This window comes from Triturus cristatus, chromosome 4_1 (assembly GCF_964204655.1).
Source record: "Triturus cristatus chromosome 4_1, aTriCri1.1, whole genome shotgun sequence".
NCBI lineage: Eukaryota > Metazoa > Chordata > Amphibia > Caudata > Salamandridae > Triturus > Triturus cristatus.
The window spans coordinates 880,016,473-880,038,180 of record NC_140585.1 but is presented as its reverse complement, the minus strand read 5'-3'; the positions used below and the strand labels follow the sequence as shown (position 1 = coordinate 880,038,180).

The 21,708-nt window shown below is 44.9% G+C and overlaps 1 protein-coding gene across 1 annotated transcript in view; it reads left to right on the top strand.

The window, feature by feature from the left end:
* The first annotated feature begins 4,086 nt into the window (after window positions 1-4,086).
* Window positions 4,087-21,708, top strand: part of SLC35B4 (solute carrier family 35 member B4) — a 149,767-nt gene continuing 132,145 nt past the window's right edge. Inside the window, exon 1 of the mRNA XM_085653596.1 lies at window positions 4,087-4,239. Coding sequence (XP_085509722.1) covers window positions 4,163-4,239 — 77 coding nt within the window. The 5' untranslated portion in view covers window positions 4,087-4,162. The remainder of the gene's footprint in view (window positions 4,240-21,708) is intronic.

Below are 21,708 nucleotides of genomic sequence, written 5' to 3'. Positions count from 1 at the left end.
GCAGCGAGCCTTTTTAAAACCATAATATACTTACAAGCACCATGCCCCCACCCAAAGTCAGCAGCTGGTGTGATCACACCGGTCGCACCGTGACCTCAGTGACAGAGTCACTGTTGCTCTAGGGTGTGCCGCTTCATATGCCTGCCCGCAAGACTGGAAGTGAACTTCAGTATGGATTGTGGTGGACAAGCCTTGAAAGTTAACCTACACTTGCCTCGCTAGGGTCCACCTGCTGGTGCTAACACACCAGGGCTTCTAAGGCCTTGCTTTGCCTTCTAAGGTCTAGCATGGGATTGTGCTCCCTCATGAGAGTGGTCTGGTGGACTGGTTATGAAGGCTGAACCTAGTTCCCCAGTTCCAAATTCAGCAGCTCTGGCCATAGTGTCACATCTTCTTCCCCACTGAACACCATACTGCCCCACTGAGAAAAACTCACACTGCCTTCAACTACAAACCACTTGTGCCCCGCTATAAACACCAGGATACGGCTCAATTTAAATTACGCACTAAACAAGAGTAATATGCTGCCTACAAAAAAAAGTAATAACATTCTGGAAAAAGCAAACACTCATAGGGAATGCAAAATGTAGCAAGCCATGTGAAATGTAAGCAAGAACAACATGGTTATCTTAACGCTTTTACACTCACTATTTAGAAATCAGGGAGTGCTTTTGCCTGAAAAGTTAAGGACATGACTACAGGGCCCTGAATGGACCCATTTCAATGTCCATTGCTTATATCCTTACAAAACGTAAGCATTGTGGTAAAAAGACCACATCCCTGAACGCAGAGCTTCAGTACACATTTTATTTCCAAACCACATATTGCAGTACCTCCAGGATTGGTGCAATAGTTCCAAGCCCGGGGAAAACAAAGACAAGAAAACAAAAGTAGCGCTTCACTGGCAAACTCTGTAAACGTGTTGTGTCGCTAATGTGTTTGGGTGTGAATAAAATCAATCTGGCCACTTTGCTGCTATTCTGGCTTACTTTATTTAGTTATTTATTATTTTTCATATTTTTAACCTTTTATGCCCGATGCTGCACTTTGGAATTGAAATGTCTGAAAAATAAGGCATTTCCAGCAAAAGTGTATTTTTTTTTTATCCACTTCACAGGGGAGCAAATGAACGGAAGGAGAGGAAAGAGAGTGAGAACCGCTTCTTGATGTCACTTTCAGTAAGAGAGGAACTGCTAGACAGAAAGAGGGAAGAAGGAAAGAGTGGGGGGCAGCTGAAGCGGCAGAGCAGAAGTGGACACTGTCCTTGTCTTCTCTGGGCAAGAAGGAAAAGACAGAGTCCTGTTACTTCTCTGCCGCCCCACCCGTCCTCGAACGCCAGGAACTCCGAGCTTTATCCATAGGCCATGTCGATTTCTTGCATCCTGGGACGCATTTTCAAAATAAAAAAGTAGGGGAACGGAATCTTTGGAATTGAAGAAGTAGGGGCACGGTGTGCCCTGCCGATCCCGCCCACTTCGACCACTGGTCCTGAGCCAATCCAGACACTGCTCCCTTCCCGTTTTGTTACCAAAATAGCTCAAGAGCAGTCTCAGGAATGGCCCAGGCAGGCAAACACAGCGCTCATTAGGAGTTCAGGAGGCTGCAGCAGTAATGCCCCCGGCTCACTAATTGCGCAGATGGGGAGAGGCATAAGTGTGCATGTCAGGCTGGTCGGTGAAAGGCAGCCATCCAACCCGAAATGCGCACTTTGAAGACTGTCGGCCCAGTTGAGCCTGAATGTTTAGTGTGCTGGCAATCATTTCTGAGCCCCGCTCGCATGCCCTGCACTCCTCACTCATCATGCAGAAACCAGGTCAATGGCAGAAAAAAAGCATAGCCGTAGCCGAAAAAAAGAATTCTATATTTATTTTATGTTTAACACTGGGGCTTGGGGGAAGCACATAAATAGGGGGACTATGCCCCTTGTGCTCTAATAGAGGCTGCCCCTGGTACTGGCAGACTATAGCAACACGGCTATGAGCCCATGGGCTTGCTGGTTCAAAGGCCTACCAGAGACAGCATCCTGGCATGGCCTCACTGGCAACCCACAACTTTTGACATACATGCAGCTCAAGAGAAAAGGAACTCAAACAACAAAGCCAACCAGGCCTGCCGTGCAGTTGCCCCTGATTTGTCAGTGGGTGACTGGGTTGTGATGTGGGATCGCCATCCTTCGAGAAAGATTTGGAAAGTCATGGATATCCAAGGGACCACCGTCACTGTTCAGCGGACTGTAAGTATCAAAGAAGGCGCAAAAGGTATAGGAACCTCACTCAGCTTCCAAACATATATGCCAATAAACATCAAAGAGGACTAGAAAGGAGTGTTCTGGGAGGATCTCTTAGGACAAATCTGTAGGACCCTCAACAGCTATTTTCGGTCAGCGCCATATTTTTGTCACTGACGTACTAGTAACTGATAGCATCATCATCAGGTCTTAATCCTCCACCAGGAGGTGATCTCTCTGATCGAAGAGATTGAGTGGGATCTGCATCAGAATAAAGATCTCAAATCACCTCCTATCTGGGATAGGTTGATTTATTAATGACTTAGATTGGGGTGAGGTTACAAACAAAGGTAGATGTGTATAGGAATGTGTAATGTGTTCTCCTCTCTTTTTTGAATCACATGGCCCCCATAGGTTCAGGGGGAGGTGGTGGAGCTTCCCTCTAAGGTGCAGCACGTCTGTGTAGATACAGTCCTTCCCCGAATGTTCAGCAGAGCCACATGACCGCAGCTCTAAGTGTTTCCTTGTTCAAGCGTGTAATGTCCCTGGCTGGGAAACAAGGTGATGACCAGGAAGGGCTGGATGAGATGCCGTCCTTTGAGGCTTTTGCACCCTGCCCCCCACAGGAGGGCATTCGTGGCTGCTGTGCTGAAGCCCTTTGAGCCCAATGGACATTGTGCGCCTGGTGTGGCGTAACCAAGGTTTTGTTTTCAGTTAATAAAAGTTGGAAGGGATGTAGAGTGGCATCAGGCCTCTTCTATACTATGTTACCAGCTATTCATCCCGAGGACTTAAATAAAGGATGGAGCGGCCGCTGGTGACCCTTCCGACTGTAGTACTTAATATGTCTTTGTGTCCCATTACTGCAAGCAGCCGCTGCGGTCTACCTGCGTGTCCCTGCCCAGACACGTCATATGCATGAGTTACTCATCTTTTGGCAGTGGCACTGTTGTAATCAATGAAAAGATGGTCCGATCTTCTAAAGTAGATTGGTTATGATCTTTATTCAAGTTGTTAAGAAATCAAGAGAAACCCCACCAGGAGCAGCTGTCCTGCTGCTCAGCCCATACCCAACTAGCTGAGCAGCAGGGAAACATAAGATACAACAGGCACCAGTGCTAATTTCAATTCCAAGAGCAGCACCGGCCTTCATTCACTATAGGACCAGACGCATTGATCTTCAATCCTTTTATGCGAGTGGCCTCTTAGTGCTACGTGTGCAGCCACGGTGACAAAAATCCTTTAAATCATTGCATCCCGCTCGCGGAGAGAAAGCGAGCAATCCACAGCGAGTCAGGTTGCACCGTTGATTAGGAGCCTTCCTCTAAAGGCATCAAGCCACTCCCCTACAGTCGGGGCACAGCGGAATTGAAAGTAAAGAAGGCCTATAGTAAGACGGACGTATTTACGACAATGCTAGGAAAAGCTGCGTTTACCCATTTTGAAGTGGGGTGCTCTTTAGATTGATTGGAGGGTGCAAACAAAACTACTCGGCACTGCAGGACATAAAATGCGAAAGTATGGATGCTTTTTCAAATAATGTATTACTTGAGAAGATTATATTAAAATGCTAAAGCTGGCTTCTTGTTCATTTTTTATACATTGTGAATGTTAAATATGCTACTCAGTCGTAATCGGCAATAATTTTCGGCCGTTTTTTACTTTTCGTTAAAAGCGTTTTGACTCCTGTAATTCGTATCAAGGGAGAGCTATGCCTTTCGTTTCAGACGATCGTAAAGCTATCGGCACTTCCCTTTTGTGGTGTGTCGCAACTAGTAGTTTTTGCTGTACCGCGTGCTGCCTTGGTGACATGGTGGCAGATTGAGAATGAACTACATTTTCCGGCATGCCTATCGCACACAGACGTGGCTGTCATGCGGGGAATTTTGGAACTCCGGCCGGTAAGCCTGAATTGAACGAGCTTGGATTGGAATCATGAAGCCAGCTGTAGCGGTGATATTGGTGTTCGTCGGGTGTTGCAGTAACGTGGTGTTTTTGGAGCTACTTGCCAGGTAAACAGAATGGAAGGCTGAGCTCTCTGCAGTCCTAGATGACACGCAAAGACTTCTAGGCGCCGGGGACACCCAATAGACTGCAAAGCACCTAGAATGGGTCACGTCTTTAAAGACCAATTTTTAAATGCCAAGCGACTGTTTTGAAAGTTTTCGAATACAGAGTGACCCTATCTAGACAGCAGTTAACGACTGAAAAACTCCAGGGTGTCCCAGATTGTTAACGGTATCTTATAGTTGGTCCCTTATGAATTTAGTATATTTTTGAACAATTTAAAAAATCTGATATGTATTCCTACTGAGCGCATTGACATGTCGATATCCCCCTACTCTAAAATTTCTACATGACCTTAAGTATACTAAGTTTGTGTTGTCTCTAGAAAGCAATAGTTTTATGTTCAGAAGCAGTTTTTTCCCAGACCTTCGAGGGTAACACGATCGGGGCCGTGCTTAATTTGTGTGTGTGTGTGTGGTTTTCTTTAGGTCTCGCCTGAGCCAGCTCATGCGCTGTCTGTGAGATATTTAGTAGGTGGGTTTTCAAAGTGCTGCCACAGGCTTTTGGTGGCCTAAAGCTTGCGTGCACGTGCGCAGCTGCCATCTGTCTTTCTTCCGTTGATCGCGATCACTTTCACTTTCGCGGGCCGCGCAGCTGTCTCACTTTAGCGGGCCGCGCGGCCGTGTCACTTTCACGGCCGCGCGCCCAATGCTTGTTTACATTGATTTTATGTCGCTTTCTGTAACATACTTGTTAAATGCTAAGTAAAATACCTTACTGCCGCCTCTTGGAACTGATTTTACTTTTAGCGCACACTTCAAAGTTAGTATCTAACAATATTTCTCCCACTGCCTTTTCTCTGCTTATATGGTCGCCACTATTACACTGGCTCATAGGGAATGCCCAGCATGCTCTGTCCTTTCTCTTTGTCAGTGGCTCTCACCGGAACAGCGCAAGCCGCCATGTTGATGCGTGTTTTGTGGGGACCCAACAACGTCCATTGAGGTGACTGAAGCAGCGCTTTTGCTGCGGATTCTCAGGCTCGTCTTCTGCACACTGAACCTAGATCTTCGGGGCGCAAGAAGATATAAAGAAGGTACAAGAAAGAAGAGTACATTATTTGAGTTACAGACTTGACTAGATGCATAAACCACTACTTGCTCCTTTACGCATCGTCTTGAGCCTTTAGCCTGCACCGAGCTCAACCGAAGTATATTACTTGGAGACCACACTGGCTTGTCCGCTGCTTTCACTGCCTTAGTCAAAGGCGGGGAAGTTTGAGGAGCGAAGATCTGTTTTTGGCAGCCTATCGGTTTCGCTGATTCTTCTACCTTTCCCGGGTTTCAAATAAACATAGAGTAGTTATAATACCCTAACGTTTCTTTAGAAGAAATCATTCGAAAATAACTGCATCAACTCATCCTATGAGCGGCACAGGCCCGCGTGCCCCCTTCCTAATATCCAGATTGGAATATTTGAAGTTAAGTCCGATCCCGCCCTGTCTCTACTACCTCCACACCCACAACAAGATGCATCCTCCTTACAAGTTATATCTTCAGTACCAGTGTGGTACCCTATCGTAGTAGATGCAAAAACAACAGTTGATGGACAGAATGCAGAACAATGTCATACATTCACCCCAGTACAGAGATTGATTTGTTCTGCATTCCGTCCATCAATTGTGTGTCTTTTACCCTATCGTAGTAGGCATTCCAGTTCTTATAATTTTCTACTTGATTTCATCCCGAACGTTTACATGTGTCCCATTGTCTACTGGCAGTTTAGGTAATTTTTTTAAATGTAATCTAGGGTAGTAAGTAGTCTATCTAGGTTGAGACTAGGAGATTTGCTTATGCAATGTCTTGGAGGAGTGCTTGGTGCACCTCGAGGCTTGTTTTAGAGGCATGTATGTTCAGTAGAGCAAATTGAGAACCTGGCTATCATCACAGAGTGGTTTAATACCATCAAATGAGTGGAGAATGTCGTTTTATAGCAGAGAGGTTAACAGAGATGTAAGTATATCTTATGTAGGTTTAATACAAATACTATCAGAACCAGAATTGTGTATTCCATATGTATGCATTTTGGTTACGTATATTATCTAGGATTTTAAATGAATATGAAACAAGGCAAATCACAAATCTCGTTTAGTTAAGTATCTTACGAAGCAATCTAGTATGTTTGACTACCAATGTTCATTGTCATCCCTCAAGTGAAGGTTTGAAAATGCTAGAAATGTAAATGCACAACAACAGTGTCTTCCCTCTTAAAAGCATTGAAATAGGACAGGGTGGACGTACACACGTTCTTGTTTCTCTTTTAAATTTCCCTGTGGAAAGCCAGGTGTCTCCTAGGCTTGACGCTATTCTGTTGATGGTAGCCTCCACATTAGCTCTTGCTTGGTGATTCACAAAGTTAGAAACTGCTTTGAGGAGCACTTATTGTGAGATGAACCCCACGTACAGAGAGAGGTCTGGTCAGATCACTCGCATGTTTCTATGGCGGTCGTGCCCTTTCGAAGTCTAGCATACATTATTTTGCAATTTTTTAAAATGAATGGTGCATTTTTATCGCATGTTTACCTTGTATTAAACATAGTTCCCCCTTTTGCTGTAGTATCGTCCTTTAAGCCACTCCCCTAATTATATTGGCCATGCCCCTTTCAGACACACACCCCTCCCCCCCCCCCCCCCCCCCCTCCAGTTTCATCATCCCACTTAAAGCCCTGGAGTTAGTGCTGTGAGCCTTCCTTACTCCTGCCTCTCAACTTTCATGAGGAAAAAGAGGGTGATATCAACCATAAGCCGTGCATTTTAAACACAATTTGGTCAGTAGCAGCCGGGTGCCCAGCGCAATAAAAAAGTAAATCACTCAAAAAGTAAACAAAAACAAAAAAAAAGTCTAAAGACAACTTGACCTGTGGGGCATTGACCTCCTGCCAATAAATGTTCTGAAAATGGGAACGCAGAATACCAAAACAGAACTTGATGTGGATAATTAATTGGCTGTTTTCGAAACAACGTGCTTAGTCGTGTCTTTAAGCTTACTTGATCTCTAGATGGTCTTCCTCTTTAATTGCATACATGCCATACAATATATGCTTCCATCAGCCCAAACTCTACAATCAAAGTGCTTCTTAAAAATGTAGACTCTGCTATATTAAAATATTGTAATGTAACAGGAGACTGGCAATCGTCCCATGTCTATGCGTGATGTGCGGCTCCAGTCCATTTTAAAAAAACAGGCATTGGCATAGCCAATAGGTCTCGCCTTTGGGATCTTATAAGTGTTTACCCCTGCAACAGTTGACGTTGTTGCACCAATGATATTGTGCTGCATAACTAAATACTTATAAGGTCCCACAGGCGAGACCTATTGGCTATGCCAATGCTTGTTTTTTTATGTGCCAAGGCCTATCCTTTTTAGTGCTGGTCTGACAGCATATGAATCGCTTGGCTATATGCATGGCCACTGGAAATATGCAGCAGTTGAGGGACAAACTATGCAACAGGGATGAGTAAATTATGTGGCAAGAAAAGGGACATTGTTTGATAGTATTACTTCATTATTTTGTCAATTTTAAACTTGTTAACACTGTCTGGGCATTAGTTGCACCTCCTTTAGTCCCTTCAGTGCCCCGCCCTTTCCCCGCCCTGTGCTGGCCCTTTCATTAGCGGGCGGGGTTCATGACGAGATAGTCTCGTCATGGGCACAGCGCAACCGCGCTCCATGACGAGACCATCTCGTCATGGGCACTGAAGGAGTTAATAACAGTTTAACACCCAAATATAGAAATAAGCAACAGAAAGGAAAGGTGACCAGCCCAACTTTGCAAAGGGTCTTAGACTGTGTGGAAACAGATGTTGCTGCATTTTTAGTAACTTTTCAAAAGTTTTGAGCTAGAAACAATTTTTTGGGGTTGAAATCTGCAGATTAGACAGCAGATGATGGATTATGTGGCAAATGAGAAAAATCTACAATCATGCAAAAATCGTCGCGGCTGCACATTCAAATACTTACAATGGCCCCAACTGTATTTGATCAACCCCCAAAAAGTGTTCAGAAGTACTGGCTCAGTCCACATTGTGTACAAGAGTACATGTTTTGTAGCAGAAGCTATGGGGTTTCACAGAAAAAGTGCTTCCCCTCCACGCAGTCGTGTTTGTTTAGCCAGTTGCCTGAGCCAGCGGCAGTATTGCTTCATAAAGAAGGCTCACATATATGCATAAAGAATCAGACTTACAATGGATGGAGTTTGACCTTTCTGGGAAAATACGGCACAGTTATGCTGTAGCAGCATAGCTGGGAGGAAGGTAGTCATAAGGAATCTATTGCTGTTTTCCAGTTCCAGCCCCTCGCCTTCTATTTTCATCACAAACTTTAAAGTGCATATGTGTGCTTGAGACCACTAAGGGATGCCCAAGTCTACAATAAAATACATGCATTTTTAGGCCTGGCTTGATAGGGCAGCTGTAGCTTGAACTTGTGCGATCAGCAGAAAAGAGCTTTAAGAAGCACCGTTGAGAGAGTGGATTAGGCTGTACCCACAAGTTTACTACCCAGAGTACACATTTTGGGGAAAACGTTTTATTCTGCCTAAAACTCACATTTACAACAAGAGCACTTAACACCGTAAAAGCTATGATCAATTCCCACAGGATAATTAGATGAATCCGCTCTTGTAAAATGGCCCTTGTGTCAATGACATTTTGCTGCTATTGTCTCAAAAGTATTGTACTTTCAATCTTTTGTGGTTTGTAGCCTATTCATTTTTTTTTATGTGAAATCCTTGTGCTGCTTTCTTCAGAAATGTCCATGTTCCGTTCCAGAACTCCCCTCACACTCTTTACTGAATAGACCCTGCATCTTATACAAGCACTGCAACATCTTCCCGTTATAATGTTTTTTTAAAGCCCTGCCAGGCTCGGGCAGAAATTAAAGACTTATAAAAGTAGAGCCAGTCATAGGGTATCCTGCTCATAAAGAGATCAGGTACTGCGATGGCAGGTTGCATTTGGGTTCTATCATGTGACTCTTGACATGGTCTTATTCTGGATTTTTAAATATGCTTGCTCCCTGCCAGTGCAGAAGGCTTACAATCAATGTGTGCTCTGCCTCTTGGAGTCAGGTAAACATTTGTTGGGCGGGAGAGAGGGGGTTGGCACGTAGAGCAGACACCATATTACATTATCAGAGCTTGTAAAGGGAATGGCCGCAGGTGAGCATAAGGCATTGTGTACTGAGAGGCATCAGATTTCATGGCCAGCATTGCTGGTTTTCAAGAGTCTCCTTGAGTGTGTGCGGCTCATGGAAATCTTAACTAGTACACACAATTTAAGCAGGGAAGCAGCCATTTATTCAGATTTTCTGTTATCACTCTGTACAGATCGCCCAGTAAATGGGTATTTTGCTTTCCTTGTGTTATGGCTTTGTTTTAACCTCTTAGTGCATTCTTCTATAGTTGTAAAATATAGAGCGGTATTGGAGCACTTACATTACCAGTTACATTGCATAAGGTCACCTGCATTACTTATAGGCATGGGGAGATAAAGTGATTTGCCCAGAATCGCATAATGTTGAGCCGACGCCGAGACTCAAACCTGGTTCCCGAATTACAAAGTGAGCAGCTATGGCCGTAACATCCCGGGTAGAGGGAGGCAGAAGCCACATGAAAGCTCGTCTCGCTATGGGCTCGAGGCGCCAACAGGACCTCCAGCTGAGCCAGAGCCAGGCTTCAGGATCGAGCCTGGCTCAAGCTTTCAGTGGCTAGCCCATCTGTATTAGAAAAGAAAACAATGGAAAGACTGACAGCATTCTCATGCCCTTCACAGCCTAGCAGACACAAACTTCCAAAAGTACTTTCACACCATTCTCAGAGTACACAGTACAATCGTACATACCTCATACTAGCAGCCTCATGCTACTGAGAACAGTCACACATCCATCAGAGTAGCAGTCCCACACTACCAATAGCACTCTCCTCATAGTAGAAGTATGATACTACTGACTGCATTCTCGTACCGCTTTCTAGCAGTCCACCAATGCAAACAACTTTCACATATCCTTCACAGACTAATAGTCACACTCTCAGAAGCACTCACACTCCTCACAAATTAGTCATCACCCGCAAGTAACAGCACTCTCATACCCGTCACAGACTATCAGTTACACACTACAGCCTTCACAAAAAAGCAGCCATGCCAGTAGGTCTGGCTGGTAGCTGAAGTGCCTCTTCATTAATTCGTAACTTTGCATGTATTATTATAGATGGGCGAGTGGCTGAATGTAAGAATGAGCCAATTGATGGAATTGTAGGTGCATGAGGGCAAGGATGAGTGACAGAGTGGATGGATGATGAGTAATTGATAGCAGAATTAGATGGATGATTGATTTTCATTTACAAGCCAGACCTATCTGCATTGCCAATGCTTTTTCCTAATAGGGCGCAGTCAAGTGCAATTTTCTTCACCACCCACTTCCACCACTAGTGGCACTGTTTTTAGGTCGAGCCTAGGCAGTGCATGTGCTGTCTCTCGACATGCTCTGTGGGCTTAGAGCCCACCTCCAGCTTCTGATTGGCTTTTGTCAGTGTCCTTTAGAAACCTTGCTTATAATTAGATAATCAATTAATCAATCAGGGCTTATAAAGCGTGACTAATCACTCGATAGGGTATCCAGGCGCTTACACACCTTAGAGGGTTATTCCAACAGCCAGGTCTTGAGGGCCATTCGTAATTCTGGAAATAAGGTGATAGTCCGAAGGTGATTGGGGAGCCTGTTCCAGGTCTTTGCTGCAATGTCTGAGAAGGAGCGTCCTCCACTTCTGCTTCTGTAGATGCAGGGTGAATGGGCAAGTGAAAGGAAGGCAGAGCATAGTCTTCTCGGTGGTTGGTGCAAGTTCAGGCAGTGGTTAATGTAGGTGGGTCCTTGGTTGTGTAGAGCCTTTTGTGCGTGGGTCAGCTCCTTGAATTGTCGTCGCTTCTGTACAGGGAGTCAGTGGAGTTTCCTGAGTGTTATGTGGGTCATCGGGGAAGGCTGAGGATGAGTCTGGCTGCGGCGTTGTGTTTGGTCAGAAATACTGTAGAAGGTGTGCGGCGATGCCTACATAGAGGACATTGCCATAGTCAAGTCGGCTGGTGATGAGGACTTGTGTCACAGTGCATTTCGTGTGTTGAGGTAGCCATTTGAAGATCTTATGTAGCATGTGCAGAGTGAGGAAGCAGGCAGAGGAAATGACGTTGAACTGTCATTTCAGGGTGAGCTTGTTGTCAATGATTCTGAGGTTTTCGGCGTGGTTGGAGGGAGAGGGTGTGGGTCCTAGGTCTGATGGCCACTGGAGTCAGTCCATGTGTTGCTGATGTTGCCAAAGATCATTAATTCTGTCTTGTCTGTTTTTTAGCTGCAGGCAGTTGTTCTTTATCCACGTGGCGATGTTTGTCATGCATCTGTGGAAGTTGACTCTGCTGGGGTTGTCGGTGAGTGAGTGGATGAGTTGGGTGTCGTCTGCGTAGGACATTATGTTGAGACTGTGGGATCTGACGATGTTGGACAGCGGGGTCATATATGCGTTGAAGAGCATGGGGCTGGGGATGAGCTCTGGAGGACACCGCAGGTGATCTCCTTGGGTTCAGAGGTGAAAGTTGGGAGTTGGATCCTCTGAGTTCTTCCGGTGAGGAAGGAGGTGATCCATCTGAGTGCGTCCCCTTGGATGCCGATGTGGTGGAATCTTTCGATCAGTGTGTGGTGGGATACGGTGTTGAAGGCTGCCGAGAGGTCGAGTAGGATCAAAGCTGCTGTTTCTCTTTGGTCCAGGAGGGTTCGGACGTCGTAGGGGGCTGCGATCAGGGCTGTTTGAATGCTGTCATTGCTGTGGAAGCCCGATTGGGGGGTGTCGAGTAGCTGGTTCTGCTCCAGGTGTGTCATGAGTTGATTCTTGATGATGGTTCCTGCTTGTCCCGCCTTTTTCTCCATTGTTGACTCCCATGGTTCGCCACCAGGACTTGTCCTCTTCCACTTGTGCTATTGTTTGTCCTATCTTTGGAACTTTTTTTTTTTTACATTGGTATCGAGCACTTCCAACGCAGCACACCGTGACACCACGCTTTATCTGTAAGTATTGCAGGCTCACATTTCTGTTGTTCTGCATGGCTTGGCTCGCCCACCTCTATTTTTGTTAATTATGAAGAGAATTTAACACTCGGCGCTGCATCTGTTTCATAAGCGCTGTGCATTATCTACTTGTTTTGTAGTTGCTTTGGAGTGCAATGCTTCACGTATTCTGTGCTTGTTTCTGTGGCGATCAATTTAAGCGAGTTGATACAGTGCTGTCTGAGCATCACAACATTATAACCTTTTAATCAACGTCTCTATTTAGCCTTTCAAGTGCCTGAGTTTCTATAATATGTTTACCCACTTAAGTTGTTTCCTAGTCTTCCATTATGCTTTGGGTGTCCATGCCCAGACCTTTGGACTCCATTGACTAGAACGCTCATCCGTGTTGGCCATTTGGGATGATTTTTTCCCTCCTCAGCTACACCGGCGTAGAGATGTTTGTTGTCCTCATCACTACTACCTCCTCCTCTTCTTCCTGCTTGCCCCAGCAACGTTGCACCACCCACTTCCTCGCGCGTCTGCCTCCTTTTTAACTACACAGCTTTAGCTCCCACCTTCCTTTTCCCTCTGGAGTCCACTCTACTCCACCTCCTTTTCCTACCTTGTTTGCTCCACCCTCCAACTTTTCTCCCTAGCCTGCCCTCCTTTTTACCTCCCCTGCCTCTGGGACATGGACCAACACATAAGCAGTCACACTGAACACTAGTTAGTGGCAGTGGCCCGGGGCTCCTCGGAACACCTTATCACAGCAGGGTGTAGTGCATCAGCAGGCAGCCCAAGCCCCGCAAGTCTCAGGAACAAATGGAGGAGAACAGTAATCTTGGGTAAGGAAACGGCAAACCCCACCTGCAGGGTCTGTGCTCACGCAACACACAGACAGCCTGCAGAGACTGTGCCTCTTAAACCCATCCCTAGACTTTGAGGTGGCAGCTGCTGTGTACGCACCCCGAGTGTGCATAGTTTTACAAGCCCTTTCTCATTTGCATGAAAAGTTAAAATTCAAATACTGTTGCTTTGCTGCCAAATAACTGCAGGTCGTCACACTTTCAGACAGATCCAGATTTTGTTGTTGTCCAACAGCAGTACTTGTTCAGGAGATTTTGTTTTGCAGTGAAAGGGAGTAACTCTAATTTGCTTGTGCACATCTTCAAAGGAACTTTGTATCCATTGTATTTCTAGATTTTGAATAGGTTTTTGAGACGTTTTAATTGCTGATTTTTTTTTTAAAGGGCTTAGACAGTGTTATTGTTTATTTTTTATGTATTAGGGTATTTAATATGTCATAGTTTAACGTGTCTCTGTTAGATCTTATTTCACTAAACACTCTTTTTCTTCATTATCGCATATAAAAACCTTTCAGATATATATGTTCAGACTACCAGTTGTAGAAAAAACCCTTTAAATAGGCTTTTCTCTATGCAGTGCTACAATGTGTCTATTGGTGTCAAAAGTTCTTTGTTAAAGAAATACACTTTTTTTTAATTATGAAGAGACTATGGGGGGGTGTGGCCGTTCACCAGTGGCACGTGAAGTAACAGTAGATGTTGTATCAACCAGGATAATGTGGTGCTTGGCTAAATACTTATAAGGTCCTAAAGGCGAGACCTATTGGCTATGCCAATGCTTCTTTTCTGAGGAAACAGGGGGCGTGCCTCTCCATTGGCAGTAATTCTCTCCGTCATTGGCCCGGGAATCGCCGGCATTATGTCAAGAATGTCTAAATTAAGCTGAAAGTTAGCACACTGGGAGAGTTGTACCACTGCATAATAATTAGCCACAGTTATATCACGGGCATGTACGCCATATTAGGGATCAGCTACTGTTTATCAGGGAAAGGCAACATTTTGCCAGTCACTCCCATTACGTAATGGACTATCTGCCATTTTACCTGAGGTACCAAAGACGGAATGATTAAGGAGTCGGAAATCGCACCTGCAACAGTGTTTGGTGTGCAAGTGTTTGTGAAGCTGACTCCACTTTACTTGTACTTCAGGCCAAAGGGGGTCTCACCACAGCACCCAAGGCACACTGCAGATCAAGGGGGGACAGTCTTTAGGAGACCCTCTGGTGCCATAGGAGTCTCATGTTATGTGAGGGACCACCCATAAGTGCAACATATCTTCTCTCTGGATCCACACTATCTACAATGGCAGCAAAACGTGTTTCCTAGCATTTTTTCCATGTTTTACATTATTGATAGGGAATAATGCCACTTTTTTGTGCATGGTGTTTTGCCACAGTTAGATTGTATTACCCTTTTCTCTCATGACATGATTTCTCTTGCTTACTTTGGGATATCTGAACAGCAGAACAGAATGCGGTTCAGTTCCTAGCCAGAGCCAGTAACCTAGGGTACTCTCTGACAGGTTATCTCATAGTGCAGCATGAATAAAGAGGTCAAAATCACACTGTTGGTTAGGGGACACGATATCCCAGGTGGAACTGGGGGGGGGGGGGAGGGGGGGCGGAAAGAGCTGCGATAAAGACAAAATAATAATAAATACAAATCCTCAACTAGAACAACGCAAAGAAATGTCCAGCAGGATAGGGAACAAAAACGTATACAATAACAACAAATTGGCCTGTGTTTCTGAACATTATTGAGTCTACACTTGAGCTGCCAAGGACTTGTTCAGAGTCAGGTAGCTAGACAAGAAAGTGAGACAAAACGGTCCTGAGGCCAGCAAGCATTGGCAAAGCCAATAGATCTCCGTCTATGGGAGTCCTATTGGCTTTGTCCGTGTCTTTTAGCCATGTTGTACAGCAGCGTGGCTGCTGTTCAACATGGCTAAAAGTTAGTGGCATGGCGTAGAGTAGAGTGGCAGAGTAGAGTGGCATAGAGAGACGTGAAGTGGCACAGAATAGCGTAGTGCGTAAGGTAGTGTGGCGTAGAGTGGAGTCGCGTACAGTTGAGTGGCATACAGTAAACTGTTGTGGAGTGGTGAACATGAGTAGAGTGTAGTGACATTGTGTGGATTGGAGTGACATTGTGTAGAATGGAGTGGCGTAGAGTGGAATGTGCAGAGTGGCACTGTGTGGAATAGAGTGGAGTGGAATGACGTGGACTGGCATAGTGTTGTAAAGTGGAGTGACATAGAGGAGTGGAGTGGCGTTATGTGGAACGGAATGGAGTGGCATATAGTGGCCTGGAGTACAGTGAATAGAGTAGAGCCGCACTGTGTGGAGTAGTGTCGTAGAGTAGAAGGGGGTAGAGCAGTGCAGTTGTAGGTGTAAGTAACTAAAGCGTCAATAGAAACAGCAGAAAGGGTGAAAGCAACATAAATAAGAAGTTGTATGCCATTTTAAAAGTGGGAAAGCACATTGCATGTCCAGGAATAATTCTGAAATACAAATAACATATTAAAAAAAGTGTGTTTCAAAAAGATGAGGAAGAACAAAGACCAGGAAGAAGACATGTACTTGGACCATGCTCTGGGAAGCTGGGGTTGAACTGCACAAGCATAGGGCCCCTAGCATGGCCAGCTTAGTCGCCCCAACACTGTATTAACCAATGGGATGGGTCAGCTCGGATCACTGTCACAAATGAGGTCTTCACAGTTCCATGAGGACAGGCGGGGGGAGATTCGAGGGGCAGGAAGACAGTCAGGACACTCCAAGTGATTTATATTGCCTCTGCACCAGAGTGGCACAGATGAGCCTGAGGAGTTTGTGGTGTCCGCCACCAACCAACGGCACAAATGAAGTACAGATTGGTGTTAAAACCTTAAAATTAGAAACACTACACAGTTGCCTCTGTATAACCCGAGCTTCCCATCAGTTTGTCCTAACGAGATTAAGGTTTGGGATTGTGCACCATTTGGTGGCCTTCCCCTGCATTAAAAAACACCCGAATGGTCCATGTCCATGCGATAATGCCTCAGCCCAAAGCACTATGCACTTTCTATTGCTGTGTAGTTTATATGGTAATTTTCGCTCTGCTTATTTAAAACCCATCTTTTTGAAGTATGGAGTCAGAAATGTACAAGATTCAATGAAGTTGCTTTTTAATCCCCTCCCTGATGTTTGTTTTTTCACTGCTACCTTTCTCCTTCAAGCTATTAAAGCAAGGTCTAGCATGCTTTTTTAATCGTTTTTAAATTCTGTAATTTGTAATGTTTTTTTATAATCATGGTTTTATGACTGTTGTATCTGTTATGTAAATGTATGTGCTTTTATGGACTTTGTGTTTAAGCTCCGAATAAAGCCTTATGAAATGAAATGCCTCTGTATAACCTTTTAGGCAAGTAGGGCATCTTCAGAGTATTATTGATATATATAAACACTTGCAGAATAACATTATGAGCGAGGTGTCAGTTTTTCGTATGGTCATGTATAACGAGCCCTATATATCCAGTCTTGGGGTCTGGTCTATGTACATGTGTGACATAGCTTAAATGTGGTCGGGCGGTGAAGATTCTCATCACCTACCTGTGGGATTTATGGGTTCATTCCAGGCCCTGGCAGACTGAAGCAGGAGGCATTCTTGTCCTTGTGCGCCAAGTCAAGGACACTCTGTAAGTGTGGAAAGGGCATGTGACTAGCTGAGCAGTTCTCAGCCCCACAGCCATCAGATTTTGGTGGAAAGAACACCTGCGTTATACCAACAGCACCCATTATACAGAACTTTGGCACCATAATATGCATAACATGGCTCTATGCCTTCTAGCTTATTGGACATTTACTGCCTCATCAGTACATGCAGACCAAACTATACTAGCACCTTGGTCTGCAACAACAGGAGACACTCAACACAACTCCTGGCACAACTTGCAAACAGCATGGCTGTAGTTCAGGTAGTTGTTTTAAGCTTTTGCCACCTCAATCATCCCTCTAAGTCATACTGACATCTCTATACCCCATCACTAATCTATATCTCCGTTCACTTGAGACCTTAACCTACCCTACTACACTCAGATACATGTATAATAGCATCCATGGTGCCTCGAAACAAAACAACAACCTGAAACTGTGCAATGAACAACCACACAACCATGCAGAACAAAGCAAAGGGTAATGTCCATTGGCACATGCATGCACAAAATGTTCCACGTAGATAAGTCATTGGATCAGGGTGGCCTCTAATTGATCTAATCATTAACACATCTGGTAGGTGCAGCTCAAGCTATTGTTTCTTGTTCATAGAAAAACTGACCCCTTCGCCTCCCCAGGCCTCTGGATAATGTTAATCTATAACACAAAGCAGTTTTTGTAACACAACGCTACAGTGAGCAGGTAAATGTGTGAAGTAATTAAAACGGATATACTGTGCATAGAGAGCTGGCACTACCAAGCTATGCCTTGGTGTCAGACAAAGAGCCTAGTGGTTTTCTGGTGGCCGATAGAAGGGTCACGTCTCCCAAACATTTTTTTTTCTCAGTTTTCTATAGCGCAAACTCGACCCGAAAATATCAGAGTGCTTTACATGAGCACCAGTTGCCTTACAGTGAGACACATTCATTACGAGGCACGGGGAGATTAAGTGATTTGCCCAGAATCACAGGATGCTTGAGCCTCCCGCGTGACTTGAACCTGGTTCCCCAGCTTCAAAGTCAGCCTCTCTAGCAGTTAAGCCACATCCTTGACCTATTGTATTAACTGTACTCGTTCCTAGCAAGAGGTCATGGTCTGTGACCAAGTGGTTCTTTCAAGAAAACCTTTTATCTGAGTAGCTAGCTGATAACTCTGAATAAAGTGACACCCAAAAGGGATGCCATTATACCTATATGGTTCTTAGGAAATGTTTCAGGATAGCTATTTACAGGGCTTTAAGCGTGATTAAAAAAACTAGGGGGGAGGGGTCTCCCAAAGGGGCGTGGCCTAACTAGTTAAAAGCATGGCTTAAAACACCTAAGCTAAAAACCTGTGTTTAGCATAGTGTGCGGCCCGACAGGGATGTTGTTGTTTCTGTCATTGCATCCATATATATAATACAGCAAGTAACATACCTACAACAAGCCAGTGTTATTGGCTTTGTCAATGGTTGTTTGGTTGCATAAGATAAATGAGCAAAAACTATGGCTTTATTGTATATAATATTGAAAATGCTTCCGGTCTGAAATGATGAGACTATGAAAGAACTACAACCAGCCTCTCTAAAGTTAGATCAAGGGCAGTGGCAGGTGGTACTGCTGCAGAGTTAAGATTTTTTCCACCCTGAGGGTGAGTGCAAAAATGGAGAGCCTGATTTGACCCATCTGAGCACCTGCTTTTTAGGTCCAGCATTCGAGACCTCTTGTATATACTTCAATATATACTTATATGTGTATGTATTTTGTGGGCTCTGGAGATCAGCCCTAGGACTTGTCTGCTTCCGCTTAGGTACTTTTTTTCTGTTCAACTGCCTCTATTTAACTGTCTTGATAGAAAACGGCCAGTAGAGGTCAGTAAAGTACCAGAATTGCTTTCTTTTTAAAACTTTTTCTGGCAACTGCTTCTATTTATTTTTCTTGATAGAAAATGACCAGCAGACGTCAGTAAAATACTAGAATCACTTTAGCATTCTCTAGATTCCAGTCCACAGAAATTGTCTTCCATGAGCACCCGTAGACAATAATATTTTTTTCAAATCTTGTATTTTCAGTGATAGGACCAATGAAGGCCCTGATTTTATATTAAAAACAGAGCTTTAGACTATACCAATTCCCGTTGAAAGGCAATATTTCTCTCTATGTGTTCCCATACCCGGCGTGTCACGCAGTTTGGAGTTTACTTTCCCTCCATGTTAAAGAACAGTAGATGTTTTCAGCACCCAGGATACTGTGCTGCATAGCTAGATACATATAGGCTCCCAGCAGCATTAGCGATTGTGGAAAACAAACCGTCGTCATACTCTTTGAGGCTGTAGGACCTCACTCTCTGCCTCCCATAGGGAACTGAAGATGTTTTTTGCCATCCCACTTGAAGTTTCACACTTAGTACTTTTCATGTTGCACGTAGTTCATTCACCGCTTCTATCACCTGGGAAATATGCTGCGGAGAATGAATGAGTACACAAAGCGGATGTTACATAATGATCCAGCCTGTTTCTGAAGACATTCACACACAAATAAACTAAAACTGTCCTTTCTTTATTAACAACTGAATGATCCCCCTTCTCTGATGGAGGTAGAGTTTGGTTGGTTGGTTGATACTAGCAGTTGAGGAAACTAATCAGTTTGACTCTTAAATAACTGGCAATCTTAGTTCCGACTGACTTGTTGTTGGCGGCATGACAACCTTTTCTGCAAGCGTCAACATGTTGTACAATTGCCTGGCCCAGAGGGAGGCCGAATAATCTCCGCTTTGTTGTCACTCATTCGTCACCTAAGGTAGCCTTAGGCTTATGGTGTTCTTCGCAGCCTAGGTAGAGGCCCTGTTTTAGAATACAACAGGAGACACGGGGCTCAGTTCCATTGATTTAAAACAAGTTGAAAGCTTTTGTAGTGCATTAGTGACTGAGCGACAGTAAATACAAGTCAATACAAGATCTAAGTGCAAACAAGCCCCTCCCTCGTGCATTGCGTTAGCGGCAGGTCTAGTTTCCAATAGGAGCTCAGTCGCGCGTACGCGCACGTATGCAACCACCCGGCGCCGGGTCAGTGGTGTCTTTGCAGTCTGGCCTCTGCGGGGCATTCAGTAGCATGATGGCACCTGCTATTTACGGCGTCACCAGCTGCCAGACTGGAGGGAGCGCAGCGCAATCTATTTCCCCATCTGAATTTGCGGGCGCACTCATTTACCCCGAGTAGTCTATTTAACAATGCCTCAGTAAGGCGAGCCTGTGTTCCAATGCGCCCCCATTTTAAAGCAGCTGAACTTGTTATGTAAGTTCATTTATGAGGGAACGTTAACATTCCATGCAGTATTGCCTTAAGAATTCTATATAACCGACATGTCAATAAAAGTGAAAAAATGCAGCAGAGTGGTAAAGCGTAATCTATGACCGTGTGTGCCAGGGCTGGACAGGAGGAACCAAAAATGAGCCATCCAAAGCTGCCTACTCCCTCCACTCGAGCAGTCTTTCTCTTTCCATTAATACATTCTCTCTCCTGTCTCTCTTCCCTCTCCTGTCTCTCTTCCCTCTCTCTGATTGTTCTCTCTACTTTCCCCATCTTCCCTGCTATGCAGTCTCTTGAAGCCCCCCCCCCCCCCCCCCCCGTGCCTGCTGCAATTGACCCCAGGGAGCTGGGGAAAGTGACAAAGCCTCCACGAGTGGCCCTCGACTTTCAGTACAAATGCATGTGGAATACAAGGTCTGTCCGGACCTGGTGTGTGCGTTTGCTGCAAAGTAATTAAAACATAATTAGGAAGCAACCAGGCGACCACGCCCACACTTCACAATGACCCCTCACATGACTACCAGATGCCTTTGTGTACTCCCCATGTGAGCGCAGGATACCGCAGCACCGAGTGCTCGCTGGTTTACATCACTGTGACCTCTAACTGCAGGGATTGAAGGAGTGGAGACAGTGGCTGCCCGTTTTGGGAAGGCTCTGTCCCTGGACAGGGTGAGGCAGGGGTTTAAGTGGGATGAAAAAAGTCGATGTCTCTAAATATGTAATTAAGGGCGTGGCGTAAACAATCCGGTGGCATACTGTGCCACCCGATTGGTGTTTTGGTGCCTCTCTGAGCATTCTGTTATTGAATCCAGATATGTAACAGACCAATTGACACACACCCAAAACCAGCCACTGCAGTTGGCTTTGTCAGTGGTTGTTAGCTCTTTAAGATAAATGAGTAACAATGAGTTTGTTGTAGAACATATTGAAAATCTTTAGATTCTGAGACACCGAATTAAATAATATGGAAGCCTGTGGAGGGGGTGGTGGTCTTCTGAGTGTCTTAAGTCACTCGCCTTCTATTCATTCTATGTTAAACATATATGCCCTCTTTCAGGGATGTGAAATTCCCATAGCCTTGCGCCCAGGACATATTGTTTGGGGTCAAGGGCAGCAAGTTTGCATATGTATTTTGACCTTGCTAGGATGTGCATTCTTGAGAGAGTGAATTTACTAGTAAAGTTAAGGACCTGAATATAGGGCCCAATGGGGACCTGCTCCTAGGTCTGTTTTTAATTCCTGCCATTCTAAGACCCTGAGGGACCTCACCCTCTTAAAGCCCCAAGGAAGCTAGCAGATTCCTCCCTACGACCAGAGCACACAGAGACCATGCCGCTGCCCCCTACATCCTACCTAATGTGAGGAAAATGCACATAGATCTGTAGCTGCAGACATGAACGAAAAATAATCAGCAGCATCTCCCCACTGCTCTAAGAGCAGTGCAAAGGAAAAATAAAATGATAACTGAACTTTATTATCATTTTGTTTTTAGTCTGGCTGCAAGCTATGTGTTTGGGCGGGGTGGGGCTGGGATTACGTGACGTT